Source organism: Heterocephalus glaber, unplaced genomic scaffold, assembly GCF_053883595.1.
Source record: "Heterocephalus glaber isolate CG9 unplaced genomic scaffold, H.glaber_assembly_v1.0 deba00001662, whole genome shotgun sequence".
In the NCBI taxonomy this organism is placed as follows: domain Eukaryota; kingdom Metazoa; phylum Chordata; class Mammalia; order Rodentia; family Bathyergidae; genus Heterocephalus; species Heterocephalus glaber.
Window position 1 is genome coordinate 1,556,565 of NW_028258403.1, and position 18,730 is coordinate 1,575,294.

General features: G+C 38.1%; 1 protein-coding gene across 1 annotated transcript in view; it reads left to right on the forward strand.

Annotated features, from left to right (window-relative positions):
• Positions 1-18,379, forward strand: part of LOC101713677 (ankyrin repeat domain-containing protein 26-like) — a 63,118-nt gene extending 44,739 nt beyond the window's left edge. Inside the window, exons 14-18 of the mRNA XM_021244588.2 lie at positions 1,877-2,167; positions 3,568-3,779; positions 5,561-5,798; positions 16,642-16,687; positions 17,696-18,379. Of these exons, the coding sequence (XP_021100247.2) occupies positions 1,877-2,167; positions 3,568-3,779; positions 5,561-5,798; positions 16,642-16,662 (762 nt within the window). The 3' untranslated portion in view covers positions 16,663-16,687; positions 17,696-18,379. The remainder of the gene's footprint in view (positions 1-1,876; positions 2,168-3,567; positions 3,780-5,560; positions 5,799-16,641; positions 16,688-17,695) is intronic.
• Positions 18,380-18,730: the final 351 nt, after the last annotated feature.

Below are 18,730 nucleotides of genomic sequence, written 5' to 3' on the forward strand. Positions count from 1 at the left end.
CACCAGCATTGTATGAGAGTTGCAGTTTCTCTGCGTCCTTGCCACACACAGTCCTTTTTGATGGAAGAAAGATCCCATTCTAGTGAAGTGACTCCTCATTGTGGTTTTCACTTGGCTTTTCCTGGTGACTAAGGGGATGGTGTTGAGCACATGTGTTTTCATAAGCTGATTGGCCAGTGGTACATCTTCATTGGAGAAATGTCTATTTAAATTCCTTCTCCATTTTTAAATTGGGTTGTCTTTTTTTATTTTAAAATTATGAGTCCTTTATATATCCCAGGCATAAATCCCTTCTCAGATACAAGATTCTCAGACATTTTTTGCCACTCATTAGCTTACCTTTTCACTTTTTTGGTGTGGTGTGTTTTCAAGTGTATTTAATTTTGACAAAGTGTAGTTAATCGATTTTTTTCTTCTGATGTCATATCTGGAAAACTATTCTCAAATCCAGTCAAACAGACTGATTTTCTCAGCCTGCTTCCTAAATGTAGAACTTCCAACATCCAAAGTCCTCTTTCATGTTTACTGCTTTGTCTCTTAGTTCAAGCTGGTGAGTAGTGCTTTTGCTAGTACATTTTCTTAACAATTTTGCATTTTCTGTAAATTTTATTGGATTCATGCCCTGTGAGAAGCTACTTTTACAAATCTTTTTGACTTAAGCTCTCCATCTTGGGCTTCCTGTGAAGCTGTACTAAGGTGATTCCATTAAGATTTTTATGCCCTTAGAAAAAAATTTTTTAAAAGATTTTTATGCCCTTGGCTGGAGATTTAGCTCAGTGATTCTGCCGCCTGCCTCGTAAGCACAAGGTCCTGAGTTCGATCAAAAAAAATAAAAAATAAAAAGATTTTTATGCCCTTAAATCCTTAAGGGCATTTGAGGCACAGCCTTAAATCTTTGTGAAGTCCGACCGAAGGGTTTTGTAGTCATGGCTTTGGCTTCATCTTCAGACCATGTGTTCCCAGCAGCACCCTGGATTTGATCTGATCCCAAAAGCCATTTCTTTTAGCTTTATTTCACATTATTATAAATTAATGTCACTTTGCAAAACCATTAGCATTCTTTGACATGTTGAGAGGCTACAAATGAGAAGCAGATATTTGAACCCAGTAAATCCTGGTTTCAGCAAGTCTCTCTTTAGCTCATCTCTCAGCAGTGTTTCTTTCCCCTGCTGTGCAGTGGGAGTCCTCTCTCATTATGTACCAGTATCATTTCCTTTGCTGGCCTCAAAGCCCTTCCTCTCTGCCTCTTTGAGGGCCACCCCTCTTCCACTAACCATCCTTTTGGAGCTCTTTGGGTTTGCTTTCTTTTCTAGGTCCTTTCTGCTTCCACTTATGTCCAATCCAGAGATATTCTAGAATGTAATTCTAATTAACATCAAACATTTGCAATTCAGAAAAAGGCTTATAACTAAAATCCATACATACCAGAGTCATTAATTAAAGTCTTATTTTCAAATGCTTACTCTGGTAGCATTGATTCGTTGTACTACTAAGAGGTGACTGACTCAGAGCCATGTTAAGAAGGACAGAAATGAAACACTCCTAGAAAAACAAAGAATTCAAGATCAAGGGCACATGTTTTGTGACAAAGATAATAAGTGTAAACTATATTTTTGTGACTCCTTCTGGTTTCAACTGTGTGGATTTTCTGAGTAATTCAAGGGAATATCTTCTAAGAATCTAGTATGGTTAATGTTTTGTTAACAGTGAATTTATGTCAGATTTTTTCTCAGTACCAGTGAGTGAACTCAGGACCTTGCATTTTCGAGGCAGGTGCTGTGCCACTGAGCTAAATACCTGGCCCTATGTCAGAAATTTTGATTCTATTTTCAGCCTACTTCCTTCATTACCAACCTGTATTATTTTATTCATGCAGGTTGATGATCTTGCAGCAAAACTGGAAACTGCATCATTCAAATGTCTACATCTGGATAAAAGTGATTTTCTCCAGCAGGAGTTATTATCCATGAAAAATATACTACAAAAGAAATGTGAAACACTAGAGAAGAATGAAAAGAAATTGGAAGAAGAAGTAGTTAACCTGAGAAATCACGTAGAGGAGAATGGGGTAAAACATGGCCAAGCAGAACAGTACAAGCAAGAGACTGAAGAAAGAGTCAGCCAGGAGTTAGTAGAAAAATTAAAAGAAGTCAATCTATTTTCACAGGTTAATTTATTTATTTATCTTTAATGTGTTTAAATCATTTCACTGAAAATTATATTTTGAATGTTTACATTGTATATATTTCTTCTTCTTCCCTTATAACTTTTGACTTGTGGATTTTCTAGGAGGAAGATGACATCTTGTATCTTCGATTAAATATTTCCGTTTCATTATAACTAAATTGATCTCTCAGAATAATGATATTTATTAGAGAGTCATTTCATTTTTAAGACTAATGGACATAAAACTGTTAAGAGCAAAGAAAAACTTGTGGTGTGACAGTTATACAGTACTATTAAATTGTCACCTTAAGTCTTTGAGTTTTTAAATTATTTCTATCTTTGAATGATCAGATTACAGGAGTATTAAGAATTATTCAAAACTAAGGATGGGAGGGCCAGGGATTTAGCTCAGTGGTTCTGCCACTTGCCTCACAAACGAAAGGTCCCAAGTTCAAACCCTGGTACCAAAAAAAAAAAAAAAAGACTAAGGATGGGAGCTCAGAGGTGGAGTGCTTGCCTTGCACTGGGTTGGATTCCTAGCACCATGAAGAAAAAAAAAAGATTCAAAATTTTTATAATTCAGATCTAATGCAGTTAATGTTGATAATAAATTCCAGCATCCTTTTATTTTTTTGCAGTACCAGGGATCAAACTCAGGACCTTGCACTTGCAAGGCAGGCAACAGTGCCACTGAGCTAAATCCTTGGCCCTTCAGCATCTTTTTTACATATATAAAATTCCTTTCTGAGTCATTGGCTCAAAACTAAAGGAAATAAACACAAAATAACTATGAATTATGATCAAAACATACAGCGAATGCTTTAAATATTTTTAAAATTTTATCACAATAAAAGAGACACATTGCCATGAGTTCCCCTCAAAATATTCTCCCTCATTTTGAACATACTTGTTCCATCATTTCTGCCACTTTTTGAAGCACTTCTGGAGTCTTCTTTCATGAGCACCCTCTGTTGTGCTGTCATGGCTGTTTTGATGTCCTGAACTGATGCAAAATGTTTTCTTTTCATGGTCATTTTGACTTTGGGAAAGAGCCTGAAGTCACATAGTGCCAGATCTGTTGGCTAAGGTAGATGAGGATACATCATAATGTTGTTCTGAGCCTGCCTTTCCATTGGATGGCACTCAGCAGCAGCATTTACTGTGTTTTTAATCAACCTTATAAAGACATTCATGAAAGAGGACTTCGAGAACTGCTTCAGAAAGTGGCAAGAATTACAGGATAAGTTATTCAAATGGAGGGGAAGTATTTTGAAGGGGATTCATGGCATTATGTTTTTTACTGTAATACAATTTTTGAATTGAAACATTCACTGCATATTTTGATCACCTTTTGCGTTTGAGTTATAATTATTTTTAAATATATCCTTTAATTTGCTTTAGATACAAGCAGCATCTCAAGAAATTTTCCAGCAATTAAGAGAGACTAATAATGCTTCCATGAGAAGTCAGACGGAACTCATAATTGAAGACCTCCAAGCAGAGGTCTCTAAAATGAAACCTCAAGGAAAGTTTAATAAAATTGAACTGGAAAAATATAGCCAATGCTATCTAGAATTGAAGAGTAGCGAGTCATTGTCCAGTGAACCAAACAAGTAAGTCAAAACAGAATCATAGAAAGTAAGTTAACCTCATTAATCTGTCTCTCAAGCATAATTTTTAGAGACAGGTTCATGAAATTAGTAGGATGTAATGCGAAGTAGACAGTATAATTTTGGAAAATAAACTAAGTAAATGAACTTATCTTCAAAATGTTAGTCTAAAGAAGTTTATATTTCTTCCCCCTTTTACTGCTTTTTGGCTTTTTGAGACAAGGTCTCATTTTGTAGTCCAGGCTGGCCTTGAACCCACTATGTAGCCCAAGTTGGCCTCCAATTCATGGCGATCCTCCTGCCTCATCCTCCAGATTGCTGGGATTACAAGTGTGTACCATCATGTCCACCTTGGTTTTACTATTCTTATGTAGGTAATCTAATCATTCAGCTATTTTTTTACATCTTATACTTAAGACAGTTATAACATAACATGTTGGCATTCATTTAGGTAGAATTATTACTAACTTTAGTTTTGGAAGATTACAACATAAACCCAGAAGGTCAAGTACTACTAATACTGCTCCTCTGGGCACATTCTGCCACTTGATAAAATAACTTTTTTGACTGTGATCTATCACTAGAGGAGGCCTGGAGACAAACTGTGCTGTATGTTTCTTCTATTCTACATAAAGTCATATTTGTGATATAGGGAAAGATTCACACAGGGATGAGCAGAAGTATAGCTCGCTAGTGTGAACTAGTGTGAAAGGCAGGTGGAAAACAGAAGAGGTGGGCCCACCTGCCATGCCTCCATAGGGGTGTCTGGCCAGGAGCAGCCCTGGTTCTTTGTGATCACTGAGCCTGCAGTCTCCTTCCCTGGAGGTGGTTGCTCTGAATTACTTTCTCATTGCCAGGTAATGGGACAAATATGCAGGTGGGAAAGCAACCGCTTGAAAATATCTTTTAAGAAATGGTTTTTTAAACCCCTAAACTGGTTAACTAAATACAAACACTTCTAACTTTTCAGTTTTACTTTTGAGTTGTATATATGTAAGGAGTACAACATGTTTTCCTATGTCTGTATGTTATACACACACACACACACACACACACACACACATACGTAAGTACCTTTTTTCTATTTTTTTATTTTGAGACAGAGTCTCAGTCTCAGTCACTAAGTTTCCCAGGCTTGCCTCCAACTTGTGATCCTCCTGCCTCAGCTTCCCGCAGTGCTGGGATTACAGATGTATATATTTATACAGAATGAAATGGCTTCTGCAGTCAAGCTAATTAACCTATCCATTATCTCTCATGGTGATCCTTTAAATCCAAATATTTCTAGTGGCTTCCTCAGGAATCTTGTAAGTAGAGCTCTTATAGGAGGTAGCAGTGTTTCCTGTTAAGGCAGACACCACTGGCAGCCATTTCCCTCTTTCCCGCTTTGTTAGAATTGCTTGTTAGTTAGCAATCCCACTACAAATATATGTACTTCTTTAGAACACTTTTAATTGTTCTGTGATAGGTGTGCTGTGATACATTTTCAGTGTTAAGGTGATAAAGAAGTAATGCACAACAGGGCAGGCCTTTGTCTGTTGCCAAGCCCCCACCCTCCCCACCCCATGTTTTTGCCACAGAATGTTCTGTTCAAGCAATAGTAATTCTTTGTACTGTACCATGTTCCTTCCCAATATATCAAAACTTCTGTGCAAACAGTGTAGCTTTTTGTGCTGCAAAGCATGTGACTGTTTGTACCTAAGTTTTCAAGAATGTTCTCTACACTCACCCATCTGCCTCAATGAGCACACTTGCTTGAGATACTTAGTATTTGTTTTTTGCAGTCTTTACAGGGCTAATAGAAGGCTACAAGAGGCCAATAACAAAATTCTGGTGGAACAACAACAAAACCCATTTTTACTGAGCAGTGTTAATACAAAACCTCTCCTAGAATATCCTTGTGTTGGAAATCTTCATCATAGTTTGGTGTTCCCAAGAAGTTTTCTTCCCAGAGAAAACTTCGCGGTTCCTCCATTAAACCCAAAGCCTTCAATCAGCAGCATGGAGAGCTACCTGGCTGAGGTTAGTGATAGTATCTGATTTAATTCTTATTAATTTGGTGAAATACTGGGCAGGGGAAGTAGCTCAGTGGTAGAGCACTGGGCTATCATGCATGAGGCCCTGGGTTTGATGCCAGGGGGAGGGGTTAATCTGATGAAATACTATGGTTAGTTTGTTGACTTACACATGTTAAGTAAAGATCACACTAGTATGTGTTACTATAAAGAAAGGAAACAGAAATCTACAATTTTTTTAAAGTCCCTGTAGCTCTCATTTTTCAAGAGATACTTGTTAACCTTATTCAATAAATGTAACTGACCCAGATGTGGTACTTAAATATTTACAGCATAGAAATAACTGGTCTGATGGATGAGCATTGAAAGGAGACTCAGAAGACCTGGGGAATTCCTGTGGCTTCCTTAGACATATTTTTAACTTCCCCTTTTCAGAATTGTGATAACTGCATGAATTTATTGATGTATGTAGACATAGGTAGTACAGTGCCTAGATTTAGCATATTTCAAGGAAGAAGAAAACATGGCATATCATCATCTTCCTTGTTGGGACAGCAGTGAGGTAGGAGAAAATGACTTCCTTCCATCTGTACTCAGAATATAGGTCAGATTGATGTTGTATGCTTTGTTGCCAGCACATAACTCATGGGCAGATGTGGGCGTATGAGTGCCTCATTGAGGATCACACACTTAAGCACACACTTGTCAGTGGGACAAACAAGCACCTGGCATCTGTCTCAGCAGCAGCTGCTCACCACAGAGACAGCAGACCTGATTTCATGGTGCAGGGACATCTCTGCAAGAGGGAGGCAGAGAGAGTCTGAATCCATATGGTGCTTCTCCTGTCGCTTGTGCCAGGACTAAATCAAATTAAGTCATGTCTTTGTATATCTCAAGTCATGATGAGAAGCAGCTAGATGTATGCTAGGTGATAAAGGAATCTGTTTTGTATTTTTAATTTTGCTATAAGTAACCCAAAACATGGATAATTCAGTTGTCAAATGATTTGAGTAAACCAAGTCTTATGATTTTCTCCTTCAAGTTCCCTGTTCTGTAATTTAACAGCTACTAAAATTTCATATTAACTTGCATGCTTTATCTATATTCATAAGTTTAGAACTCAGTTTGTTAGAGAGCTATTCTTTTTTAAAATTAAATTCTTTTATTGGTACATTGTAGGTATACAACACAATTACATTTCTCAGTGGGAATTGTACCTTTACATGATGCATCTTGGTTCTTATTCTTTGTCCATGCCTAGCCCTCCCTTCACGCCCTCCACCCTTCCCTATTTACAAAGACTTTATTTCCATTTTTTTTAATTTCTCAGCATTTTTCCTTTCCCTTCTTTCCTTTCCCCTGCCCCTCCCACTACCCCCAGCCCTTTGGACCTTTTCTTCCTACTTTACATTATCGATTATTCATTCTAATCATTGGTACATTTTAGATATAAAATATAATGACATCCATCATTGGAAATTTGCACCTTTACATAGTCTCTCTTGGTTCTTATTTTTCACCCTTGCCCAGCCCTCCCTTCAACCCCTCCAGTCCTCCCTATTTACAAAGATTTTGTTCCTATTTTTCCATTTTCTCATATTAATCCCATTCCCTTCTATAATTTCCCCTAGCCCTCCCACTGCCTTCCCCTTTGCTCCTTTTCTTCCTATTTCACATGACCTATTATACATTTAGTCCTTATTTACACTTTCAGTTTCTCACACCAGAGAAACTATTCAGTATTTATACATATGTGTCCTACTTATTTCACTTAAGAATATCGCCTCAATGTGCATCCACTTAGCTATAAATGTCTCTAATTTCTCATTTTTGATGGTTGAGTAGTATTCCATTTTATTAAAAACCACATTTTCTTGATCCAGTCTGCAGTTGATGGCATTTGGGCTGTTTCCAAGATTTAGCTATCATAAACTGTGCTGCTATGAACATGGGTGCACATATATCACTGTGGTATGATTCTTTTAATTCTTTGGGGAATATCCCCAGCAGTGGAATAGCGGGATCAAATGGGACTTCCTTCCAGTCCTAGTTCTTTGAGGTGTCTCCATACTGATTTCCACAGTGCTTGTACCAGTCTACACTCTCACCAGCAGTGGAGCAGGATTCCTCTTTCCCCTCAGCCCCGCCAGCATTTGTTATTGGTGGATTTCATGATAGCAGCCATTCTTTCTGGAGTGAAGTGGAATCTCAGTGTTGTTTTCATTTGCATCTCTCAAATGACCAGTGATGTTGAACATTTTTTTCATGTATTTACTTGCTATTTCTACTTCCTTGTCTGAGAAATGTCTGTTCATTTCAGATGCCCATTTTCAGATTGGGTCTTTAAATTTGCAAGGTCTGATCTTTTTAATTTCTTTATAGATTCTAGATAGTAGACCTTTGTCTGAGGAAGAGAAGGTGAAGATTTTTTCCCACATTGTGGGTTGTCTCTTCACACTGCTGGTGGTTTCTCTTGCTGTGCAGAAGCCTTTTAATAAGAAGAGATCCCACTTGTTGATTGTTTGTGCTAGTTCACGGGCAACTGAGGTTTTGTTCCTAAAATCTTTTCCTACACCGATGTCTTCAAGGGTTCTACCTAATCTCTGTTCCAACTGGTTCAGAGTTTCTATTTTAATATTTAGATCTTTAATCCATTTTGATTTTAGTTTAGTGCATGGTGAGAGATATAGGTCTAGTTTTAATCTTTGGCAAGTTGAAGCCCAATTTTTCCAGCACCCTTTATTAAAGAGGCTATCTTTCCTCCAGTGAGGGTGTTTGGCTTCTTTATCGAAGATGAGATGGCTGAGTGTGTCTGGCCTTGTTTCTCCATCTTCTAATCTGTTCCACTGGTCCTCAAGTCTGTTTCTTTGCCACTACCATGTTGTTTTGATCACAGTAGCTTTGTAGTAGAGTTGCACATTGGGGATTGTGATACCCCCTGCCATGTCTCTGTTACCTAGAATTGCTTTTGCTATTCTGGGTCTCTTCTTGTTCCAAATGAATTTTTGGATTGTTTTCTCAATGTCCATGAAGTATGCTGCTGGGATCTCAATTGGAATTGCATTATATCTATATAGCAGTTTTGGAAGTATGGCCATTTTCACTATATTAATCCTTCCTACCCAGGAGCAGGGGATGTCTGTCCATTTTCTGATATCATCTTCAATCTCTCTTTTCAGAGTGCCATAGATTTCAGAGAAGAGGTCTTTGATTTCTTCCATTAGGTTGATTCCCAGGTATTTCAGTTTATTGGATGCTATTGTGAAAGGCATTATTTGCCCTATTTCTCTCTCAGTGAGTCTGTCATTTGTGTAGAGGAAAGCTAATGATTTTTGTGTGTTGACCTTGTAACCAGCTACTTGACTGAGTTTGGTTATTAAGTCTAGAAGACTTTTGGTGGAGTTCTTGGGGTCTTCTATATAGAGTATCATGTCATCTGCAAATAATGACAATTTGACTTCTTCATTTCCTATCTTTATTCCTTTTATTTCTTTCTCTTGTCTAATTGCTGTGGCTAATGTTTCCAGAACTATATTGAACAAGAGTGGTGATAGTGGACATCCTTGTCTTGTTCCTGATTTGAGTGTGAAGGATTTCAGTTTTTGACCATTTAGTATGATATTGGCTGTTGGTTTTTCATAGATGGCTTCTATCAGTTTGAGGTAGAGACCATCTATTCCAATTTTTTGTAGGGTTTTTATCATAAATGCATGTTGGATTTTGTCAAATGCTTTTTCTCCGCCTATGGAGATAATCATATGACTTTTGTCCTTGGCTCTATTGATATAGAGTATTACATTGATTGATTTTCGTATATTGAACCATCCCTGCATCCCTGGGATGAATCCCACTTGATCAGGGTGTATGATCTTCTTGATGATCTTCTGCATTCTGTTTGCCAGTATCTTATTAAGGAGTTTTGCATCTATGTTCATTAGTGAGATTGGCCTATAGTTTTCTTGTTCTGTTGGGTCTTTCTCTGCTTTGGGGATCAAGGTGATGCTTGCTTCCAGGAATGAATTTGGGAGTATTGCTTCCCTTTCAATTTCATTGAAGAGTTTGAACAGTAGTGGCAGCAGTTCCTCTCTAAATGTCTTGTAGAGTTCAGCAGTGAAGCCATCAGGGCCCGGGCTTTTCTTAGTTGATAAGGTTTTAATTGCATTTTCAATTTCATTGCTTGATATTGGGTTGTTCAGAATTTTTAGGTCTTCTTCATTCAATTTTGGTAATTCATATGTATCTAGGAATCTGTCCATTTCTTCTGTGTTGTCCATCTTATTGGCGTATAGGTTCTGGAAACAGGTATTGATGATCCTCTGGATTTCTGCTGGGTCTGTTGTCATTTCACCCTTTTCATTCCTAATTGCATGGATTTGGGCCTTTTCTTTCCTTTTTCTGACAAGGTTGGCTAAAGGTTTGTCAATTTTGTTGATTCTTTCCAAGAACCAACTCTTGGCTTCATTGATTTTTTGTATCATTCTCTTAGTCTCCATTACATTGATTTCTCCTCTGATCTTTAAAATTTCCTCCCTTGTATGAGCTCTGGGATTGTCCAGTTCTTCTTTTTCTAGAAGCTTGAGGTTCAGCATCAGGTTGTTTAATTGGGCTCATTCTGTTTTCCTAATATGCGTATTCACTGCTATGAATTTCCCTCGTAAGACTGCTTTCATTGGGTCCCATACATTCCGATATGTTGTATTGTCATTGTCATTTAATTGAAGGAATTGTCTGATTTCTTCTTTAATTTCCTCTGTGACCCATTGGTTATTCAGAAGTGTGTTGTTCAATTTCCATGTGTTTATGAAATTTTTTGAGTTTCTTTTGCTATGAATCTCCAATTTCATTGCACTATCGTCTGATAATATACAGGGGATAACTTCAATTCCTTTGCACTTACTTAAACATGTCCTATGTGTGAGTATGTGGTCTATTTTGGAGAATGACCCATGTGCAGCTGAGAAGAATGTGTATTCTGATTTTGTGGGGTGGAAGACTCTGTAAACATCTGTTAAGTTCATTTGTTCAAGAGTTCAATTGAGTTCTAGTATTTCATTACTTATTTTTTGTCTAGTTGATCTATCTATTTGTGACAGTGGGGTGTTGAGGTCCCCCACTACAATTGTATCAGTGCATATATGACTTTTTATGTCCATTAGTATTTGTTTTATATAGTTGGGCGCACTAGTGTTTGGTGCATAGATATTTATGATTGTCATCTCTTCCTTGGATTCTTCCCTTTACAAGGATGTAGTGTCCTTCTTCGTCTCTCTTAATCAGTTTTGGTTTGAAATCTACTTGATCTGCAAAGAGGATAGCTACTCCTGCTTTTATTCAGGTTCCTGTTGTGTGGAGTATTGTTTTCCACCCTTTAACTTTCAGTCTATGAGTTTCCTTTTGAATTAAGTGTGTTTCTTGTATGCAGCATATTGTTGGATTTTGCTTCTTGACCCATTCTGCCAGTCTATTTCTTTTGATTGGTGAATTGAGACCATTAACATTGATGGTTATAACTGAAACCTTTTGACTTGTCATTGCCGTGACTTTTTCTTTTTGTTGGGTTCTCCCTCTTTACATTTACTTTCCTGTCATGCCAGATGGCTTCATTCTGCTTTGCTTCCTGGGGTTGTGATCTTCAATGTCTGTTTCTAGGATATTGTGTAAAATTCTTTGGAGTGCTGGTTTGGTATTCATGAAGTTCCTAAGGTGCTCTTTGTCATGAAAGTATCTTATTTCTCCATCCATTTTGAAAGATAGTTTTGCAGGGTACATCAATCTGGGTTGGAGGCTGTTTTCTTATAGGGCTTGGAATATGTCACTCCAAGCTCTTCTTGCCCTGATGGTTTGTGTTGAGAAGTCTGCTGTGATTCTGCTGGGCTTTCCTTTGTATGTGATTTGTTTTTTTTCTCTAACTGCTTGTAGAACTTTGTTCTTCTGTTGAGTTTCTGGAATCTTAACAATTATATGCCTATGTGGAGATTTTTTTTTGATCAAGGCTATTTGGAGTCCTATATGCCTCACTTATCTGTATGTCAAGCTCTTTTCCCCTGCTTGGGAAGTTTTCTGCCATTATTTCTGTGAAGAGTTTTTTATGTCATCTCCACTCTCTCCTGTTTCTTCATTGAACCCAATCAGTCTTATGTTACTCTTTTTTGCATCATCTAGCAGCTGCTGGATTGATTTCTCATGTTCTCTTATAATTTTGAAGCCATTTTTCTTTGTCTGGTCACTAATTGCAATCTTATCTTCTATATCTGAAATTCTGTCCTCACATTGGCTCATTCTGCTGTGTAGACTTTCAATGGAGTTTTTCATGTTCTGGAAATCTATTTGCATCTGTTTTATGGATTCTACTTGTTTCCTATGTTGGGATTCCATCATGTTCCTGAGCTCCTCTCTAGATTTATTAATCATGTCTTGCACTAGGGGCACAATTTCTCCTGTTATCTGAGAAATTATTTCTGATTTCCTTTTTTCCAGATCCCCTTTTGTTGCCAGTTCAGTGGGTCCAGGTGGTTGAGTATCAGAGTGTTCCATCTCATTTCCCATTGAGGTTGCTGTAGGTGATCTGGAAGTCTGGTTTTGAGACTTATTTACGTGTTTTCTCATTTCATCTGGGGTGGGGGCTGTTGGCACCTGCACAGATTACCTCCTCAGAGCTGGAAGAGGTGGGACAGAGGCCGGGGAGCAGCGGTAGGGATGGTGGCCCAAAAGCCCTTTCCTGTGGGCTGGGAGCAGTGGGAGGGACGGTGGCCAGGAAGCCCCTTCCTCTGCACCAGGAGCAGTGGGATGGCAGCTCAGCAGCCCCTATCTCTGTGTTGGGAGTGGTGGGAGGGATGGTGGCCTGGAGGCCCCTTCCTCTGGACCAGGAGTGGAGGGACAGAAGGGGGCCCAAAAGCCCTATCCTCTGGTCTGGGAGCAGTGGAAGGGATGGTGGCCAGGAAGCCCCTTCCTCTGGACCAGGAGCAGTGGGACAGCGGCTCAGAAGCCCCTACCTCTGGGCCGGGAGCAGCGGGACTCAGTACTGTGGTCTCGTGGTCTGGTGTCCTCTGCGTCTTTGTAGTGTGGAACCAGGTGGCTGTACAGAGGAGCGGGGGTGGGCATCCAGTGGATTGTTGCCTGGGCATGGGCTGATTCTGCGTGTTCCACGTGACTCGGGATAGAGCTACTCTTAACGTCTCATGTTGAACATTATTGTACTCCATGACAGTTTTACATATTTTCTCTAAAGTGATTTTAAAATGTATACTCCTTCCTCAATATGAGAGAAGTAACTGTATAGAACTCCAGGCCCTGCAAGATGACTGCAAGCCCATTCTTGCCTGAGCCATTGGCTCTGTGACTTCAGCCAAGTTATGACCTCTCTGATCCTGTGGTGGCTCATGTTTTAAATTAAGGACTTTGACTTTCACTATTTTCTAAAAATATTTTTCAAGTAGAACTTTTTAAAGAAAAACTTTGCATGAAACTGTTATACGAAGCAGAAGTAGAACTGTCTGGCTGAGGAAGGGGTGGAGGCTCTAAAGGGGCACTTGTTCTCCATTCTTCCTGCAGTGTCCTCAGTGCAACCTTAGATTCTGCCAACATAGTTTGAAAACCAGCAGCTGTCAGAGAATTCTAATAAGCTGAACTCCACAGTACACTGTTCTGCTGTGCACAGTTTTGTCACCTTATGTTTTTGGAAATGGCAAGTATAAAAGAAGCTGCAGACTTGCTTCCCTCATTAAGGCTGGACTCACTTTCTCCAGCCTTGGAAGCACAATCCTCATCAAGAAATAAACATGAAGCTACAGAGAAAGGAGCACGTTTCCTTAAAAATATTATTTATATATTTTATATAATTATAATATATAATATATATATTACTTCACAAGGAGTGAATATACCTTTTGATTTAGTAGTAAACATAAAGTAAACACTAGCAATGTATCAGGCTTTTTTATTTCTCCTGGCAACATTCAGTTTCCGCTAACCTGTTCCTTGACTCAGGTCAGAAGCCTTTGGTGACACCCCATGTAGCAGCAAAGATAGTGATTAGTGTCACAAAGACATTTTTCATAATATATGCTGGCCACTGTAGTAAACCATTCTACTGGGAACAACAATTCTGAATTTATAGTAAGGGAAATATAAAGAAATGGATTTAATGAGAAAGTGAGAATTAAAAGGACTTTTCTAATTTACTAAATTATTGTCAGTTTTCACTTGTGAGCCAAACCATCCCAACTCCCACCAACCGGGACACAGCTGGAGCCTTCTCTTCTCCAGACCTTGAGTGACCTTTGGGAGCCACTTTCCAGAGCAGCCCTCCCTCCTGACATCCTGAGTCTGTCCTTTTTTGCCCGCTAAGCTTTCCTCTCTCCTGAAAAGCAGTTGCCCTCAGCTGTCATTTATATTATAAAGTACTCAAGTGTCAGTGATATGTTAGAAGAGAATTTATGGAGATGGAGGCCACTCATGGCTGGAACAGAGACAGTTTCTGACAGATAGTCTTTAAGAGAAGAAAAAGCAATGGTTGTTATTTAAATTAGCTATACCACAAGTATTTGCTATCTAGAGTTAAAATGTCTTCATTACAGGGTTGGGGGTGTTGTTTAGTTCTAGAGTCCATGTTCAGCATGCGTGACATCCTAGATTCAAACTGAAACACTCACACAGACACACACACACACACACACACACACACACAGAAGAGTGTTATGACTTATGTCTAAATGTTCCCGCAAAGCTTTATGCCCTCATAGGTGGAGCTTTTCAGAGGTAGCTGGATCTAGAGTGTGTGAATACAGATTAAGGGTGTGTGGTAACTAAATTAGTCCACTGATTAGTTTAGCATAGTTCTGGATGTGGATAATGGGAAGGCCCACCCTGCGTGGGTGACCCCATCCAAATGGGTTTGTAACCTGGATGGGATATAAAGGGAAAGATGAAGGCAGGCTCACAGCCTTCTGCCTACCATGCCATAAAATTGCTCCTCTGTGATGCCCCTCTGCCTTGAAACCAGCTGACTCTGGGCTAAAACCTCTACAAACTGTGAGCTGCAAACCATTCCTCCTTTAACTTTTGGTGTTAAGTATTTTGTCTCAGCAATGCAGAAAGTAAGATAAAGAAGTAAGGAAAAAGACAAAATAATTCTTCACAAAAGTAAATGATCTTTTGAGGAAAGTATTTGATGTTTATCAAAGCCAAATTTATGTATTATAAGTTTTTGTGGATGGGATATAAAGACATAAAATCTATTACCTTACATCTATATGAAGTAAGTAGGAAAGCACTTTTGTAGGAAAAGATAATTGGTAGTTCTTTAATTCAAGTCTTGTAAAAGTATGATATATGTTTTACATAGTGTTAATTAGTGGTAATATAAGATTCTTTTAATAAAGGCTTTTGGTTTCCTTTGGTATTCATTTGTTACTTTTGTGATACTTGTCTGTAATGCTGTTGCTGCAGGAATGTGACAGAAAACAGTCTTTTGAAATATTGGGAAACCTGTCAAAGAAACTTATCTTCACACCTAAAATTCTTAAAGGCATTGGGTATCACATTATCACTGCTACAACAAAGTATTATTATGTTGTGTGTGCTAGGTTCCACCCTCCTTGGAGCCTTAGTACGAAAAAAGCTTTTATCCAAAAGATTTCAGTAAGAACATGTTACCTGGGGAAAGTGTAAAATAGATTGGCATATTCCACACATTTCATAAATAGGAAACTATAATTAGTCACATGTTTCCAAAGAATTGACTCCTAACTTCTGAAAAGATAGCAAAATTACAGTAAGAGCTGTATATTGTTTTCCTTGTTTCCATTTCTAGAAAGTGATGAACCAATGAAAGTTGGAAAACTGGCTTTAACCTATGTTTATCCTTTTTAAGCAGACTTTCTGAAATCTTTGTATGTATTTTAAATCTTTGCCAATAGATTTTTGGCATGCCATTATAACAATATCACTTTCTCGATTTCTGTATTTCAGATTCTGTGCTAAAAATTTAATAACAGAATATATGTTTAATTTTTAATTCTTTTTAAAGTAGGGAAAAGTAGAGTTACTTTCAGGAAAAATCTATTAAAGTGGAAAAAACTGATTAAGATTTTATAATGGGAAAAGTTCTGCTAAGAATTATAAGATAGGGTGGGGGATGTAGCTCAGTGGTGCCACACCTGCCTGGCAAGCCCAAAATCCTGAGTTCGATCCCTAGTACCGCAGGGGGGAAGAAAGAATTATAAAGTAATGCATTCAGTATAAAATATGAGCTTCATACTTTGTTTTAATAAAACATCATCTTTATATTTAATACACCAATTTTTTTCTTTGACTTTTATTAGTACTTTTTTTTTTATACATAATGATTTACATTGATTGTAGGGAATCAGTACATGCACTTAACACATTTCAAGTTTTTCCCCTTTCCTCCACCCACTTTTATTTTTGCCAGCATCAGATTCATTTATTGGTAATTTAGAAAGTTAATTACCAGACATACAGATTAAAAAGCAGACTAACATAGGGCAAAAAAATATGTAAAACACAAGACAATTGTAGTAAGGTACACTTTTAGATACATTGTCCTTGCTGGATTACAATAACTTTTTCTCTCCCACTTTTTCCCTTTAATAGACCAATACTTATTGTACCTATGAGATTAACCTAACAGCACTGCATATATGTATTGTCTATTATCTAAACTTAAAACTAAGTAAGAATTTTACTTATGTAATTTTTAAACCATTCTTCAGGTTAGATCTTCTCTCTGTAAGTCTTAAAGGCCACATTTTCTAAATGACACATACTATTCCCATGAAAATGTCTCTTCTTTAACTTAAACATTATGAATACTGTTTGATTTATTTCAGATGCAGCAAAAATTGCATTAAAGTATAACTAGAGAAGTAAGAGAAGGTATGTTCCCAAAATTTATGAATTAAATTTATATTTATTGATTTTTGAAATAAATTGTAAAAAGCAAATGACATCTCTTTCCTCTCATTGGGTAATAGAGCCTCCATTCAATGTTTTATAACATCAAATGAAAGGCATGAAAATATAAACATTTCCATTAAAGGATATACTTAGGCCTCAGTTTGTCACGTTTCATAACCTTAAAAGTCTCAGAAAGCCTGTGTATCTCTTTGCCCTGGCTCAGCACCCTCCCTCCTGGGTCTCCCCTGAGAATGAGCTGCAGGCTGAAGCTGTGCTTGAAAAACAGAGGCCTACTCAGCTTCTCCACTTCATGGCTACAGTTTGAACTCATCTAGGAGGAGTCAGGCAGTTACAGCTCATAAACTGTTGCTTGACAAGTTTTGTTTTAAAGCTCCTGTCATTGATTTTGTCATTGGTTTACCTTTGGCCTTCAGGGAAATTTTAGGTTCCTTAGCATGGAATAAAAGTACTCAGACCATTTGGATTCTTGTCTCCTGCCATCCACCTTCCTCTGCCCCTGGGCTCTGCCTCCCTGCTAGGCATCTCCTGTCCCCCTTCCTGCTTCCTCCTTCCTGGTGTGCTTTCTCCTTATACTTCAGGCCACCTTACATATCACCTCCACCCCAAATCCTACATGAGGGACACAAAATGGATGCAGGCCTCTGTGTGTCCCAGCAGTGCCACTTTTTATCTGTCACAGCATCTGTGTGGATTCCACTTGAAACCTGTTTTCCCAGGTTACAGAGGCAGTTTGACCCCTGCATCCCAATCTTGGCCTCCAAGGACCTTAGCACACGGTCGTGTCACCTGCATGATAATTAGTTCAGTACGCAACTAGAGGCAAATTATGTTTAGTAATAATTTTGTATTATACTTGTACATATGGAATTTTCATTATCACTGATCAAGTTCTCATTTCTTAAACAACTCATGTTTAGTTAACTATGAAGTCTTTGAGGTAAAGATTGTAACTCTTTTTCTTTCCAGCTCCTGCCAAACTTGAATCTGAATCCTTTAAAGTTTCTTCCACAAGATCTGCTAATAAATCAAGCCAAGGTCTAATTTCAGAAACATCACAAGAATATCTGGAGATTTTAAGGAGAAGATATAAGATCTGAAAAGACAATTTTGTTTATTGGACTTTATATATATAACATTTAAATTATATCCCATATGGTGTATGATATGAACTTTGTTGAAGGAAAAAAACCTTTGTATCATAGATACATGATGAAAATTTATATACTATTTTAAACTCCTTCTTGACATCTGTAACTTTTAAGTGATGTTTGCAAGTAAAAATCAGTGCTACTGAGTTTTATGTACTCAAACTTCCCAAATGCCAGCCTTTTATTTTTCAGTACAGGGGATTGAACTCAGGACCTTGCACTTGCCAGGCAGGCATGACACCACTGAGCTAAATCCCCGGCCCTGCGCCAGCTATTTTAAATCCACCCAAACAACCAACTTGTCGTTAATGCTTTGCTGAAGTGAAATATCACTTTAGTGATATTTTGAAAATTGCATTTTCCCTATTTTTATCATTCTGTATGGATCTAAAAATTTAGACAGTTTTGGTATAATGATGCTCTAGCTACTATCAACACAGTAACGTGTTGCAAGTGCCATCGAACATATATTTTTTTTTTAATTTTAAGAACTGATTTATAGGCCCAGCATGGTAGTGCACACCTGTAGTCCAAGCACTCCGGAGGTTGAGTCAGGAGGATCGCAATGAGTTCAAAGTCAGGTGGGCTACATAGCGAGAGGCTGTCTCAAAACAAAAAAATCATAATTCTTTCCTCACAGAGAAACATTAGCCAGCTTTGCATGTTTCTGTTTGTCTTCTTCCCCTCAAAGATTAAACCTAGAGAGCACTGAGCTACATCCCCAACTCTGTTTTGTTTTTTGGAGACTGGGTCTTTGTAAATTGCCCAGGCTGAGCTTTAACTTGCAATTCTCCTGCCTCAGCCTCTCCAGTAACTGGGATTACCAGACCTGGTTCTGATAATTACAATACAA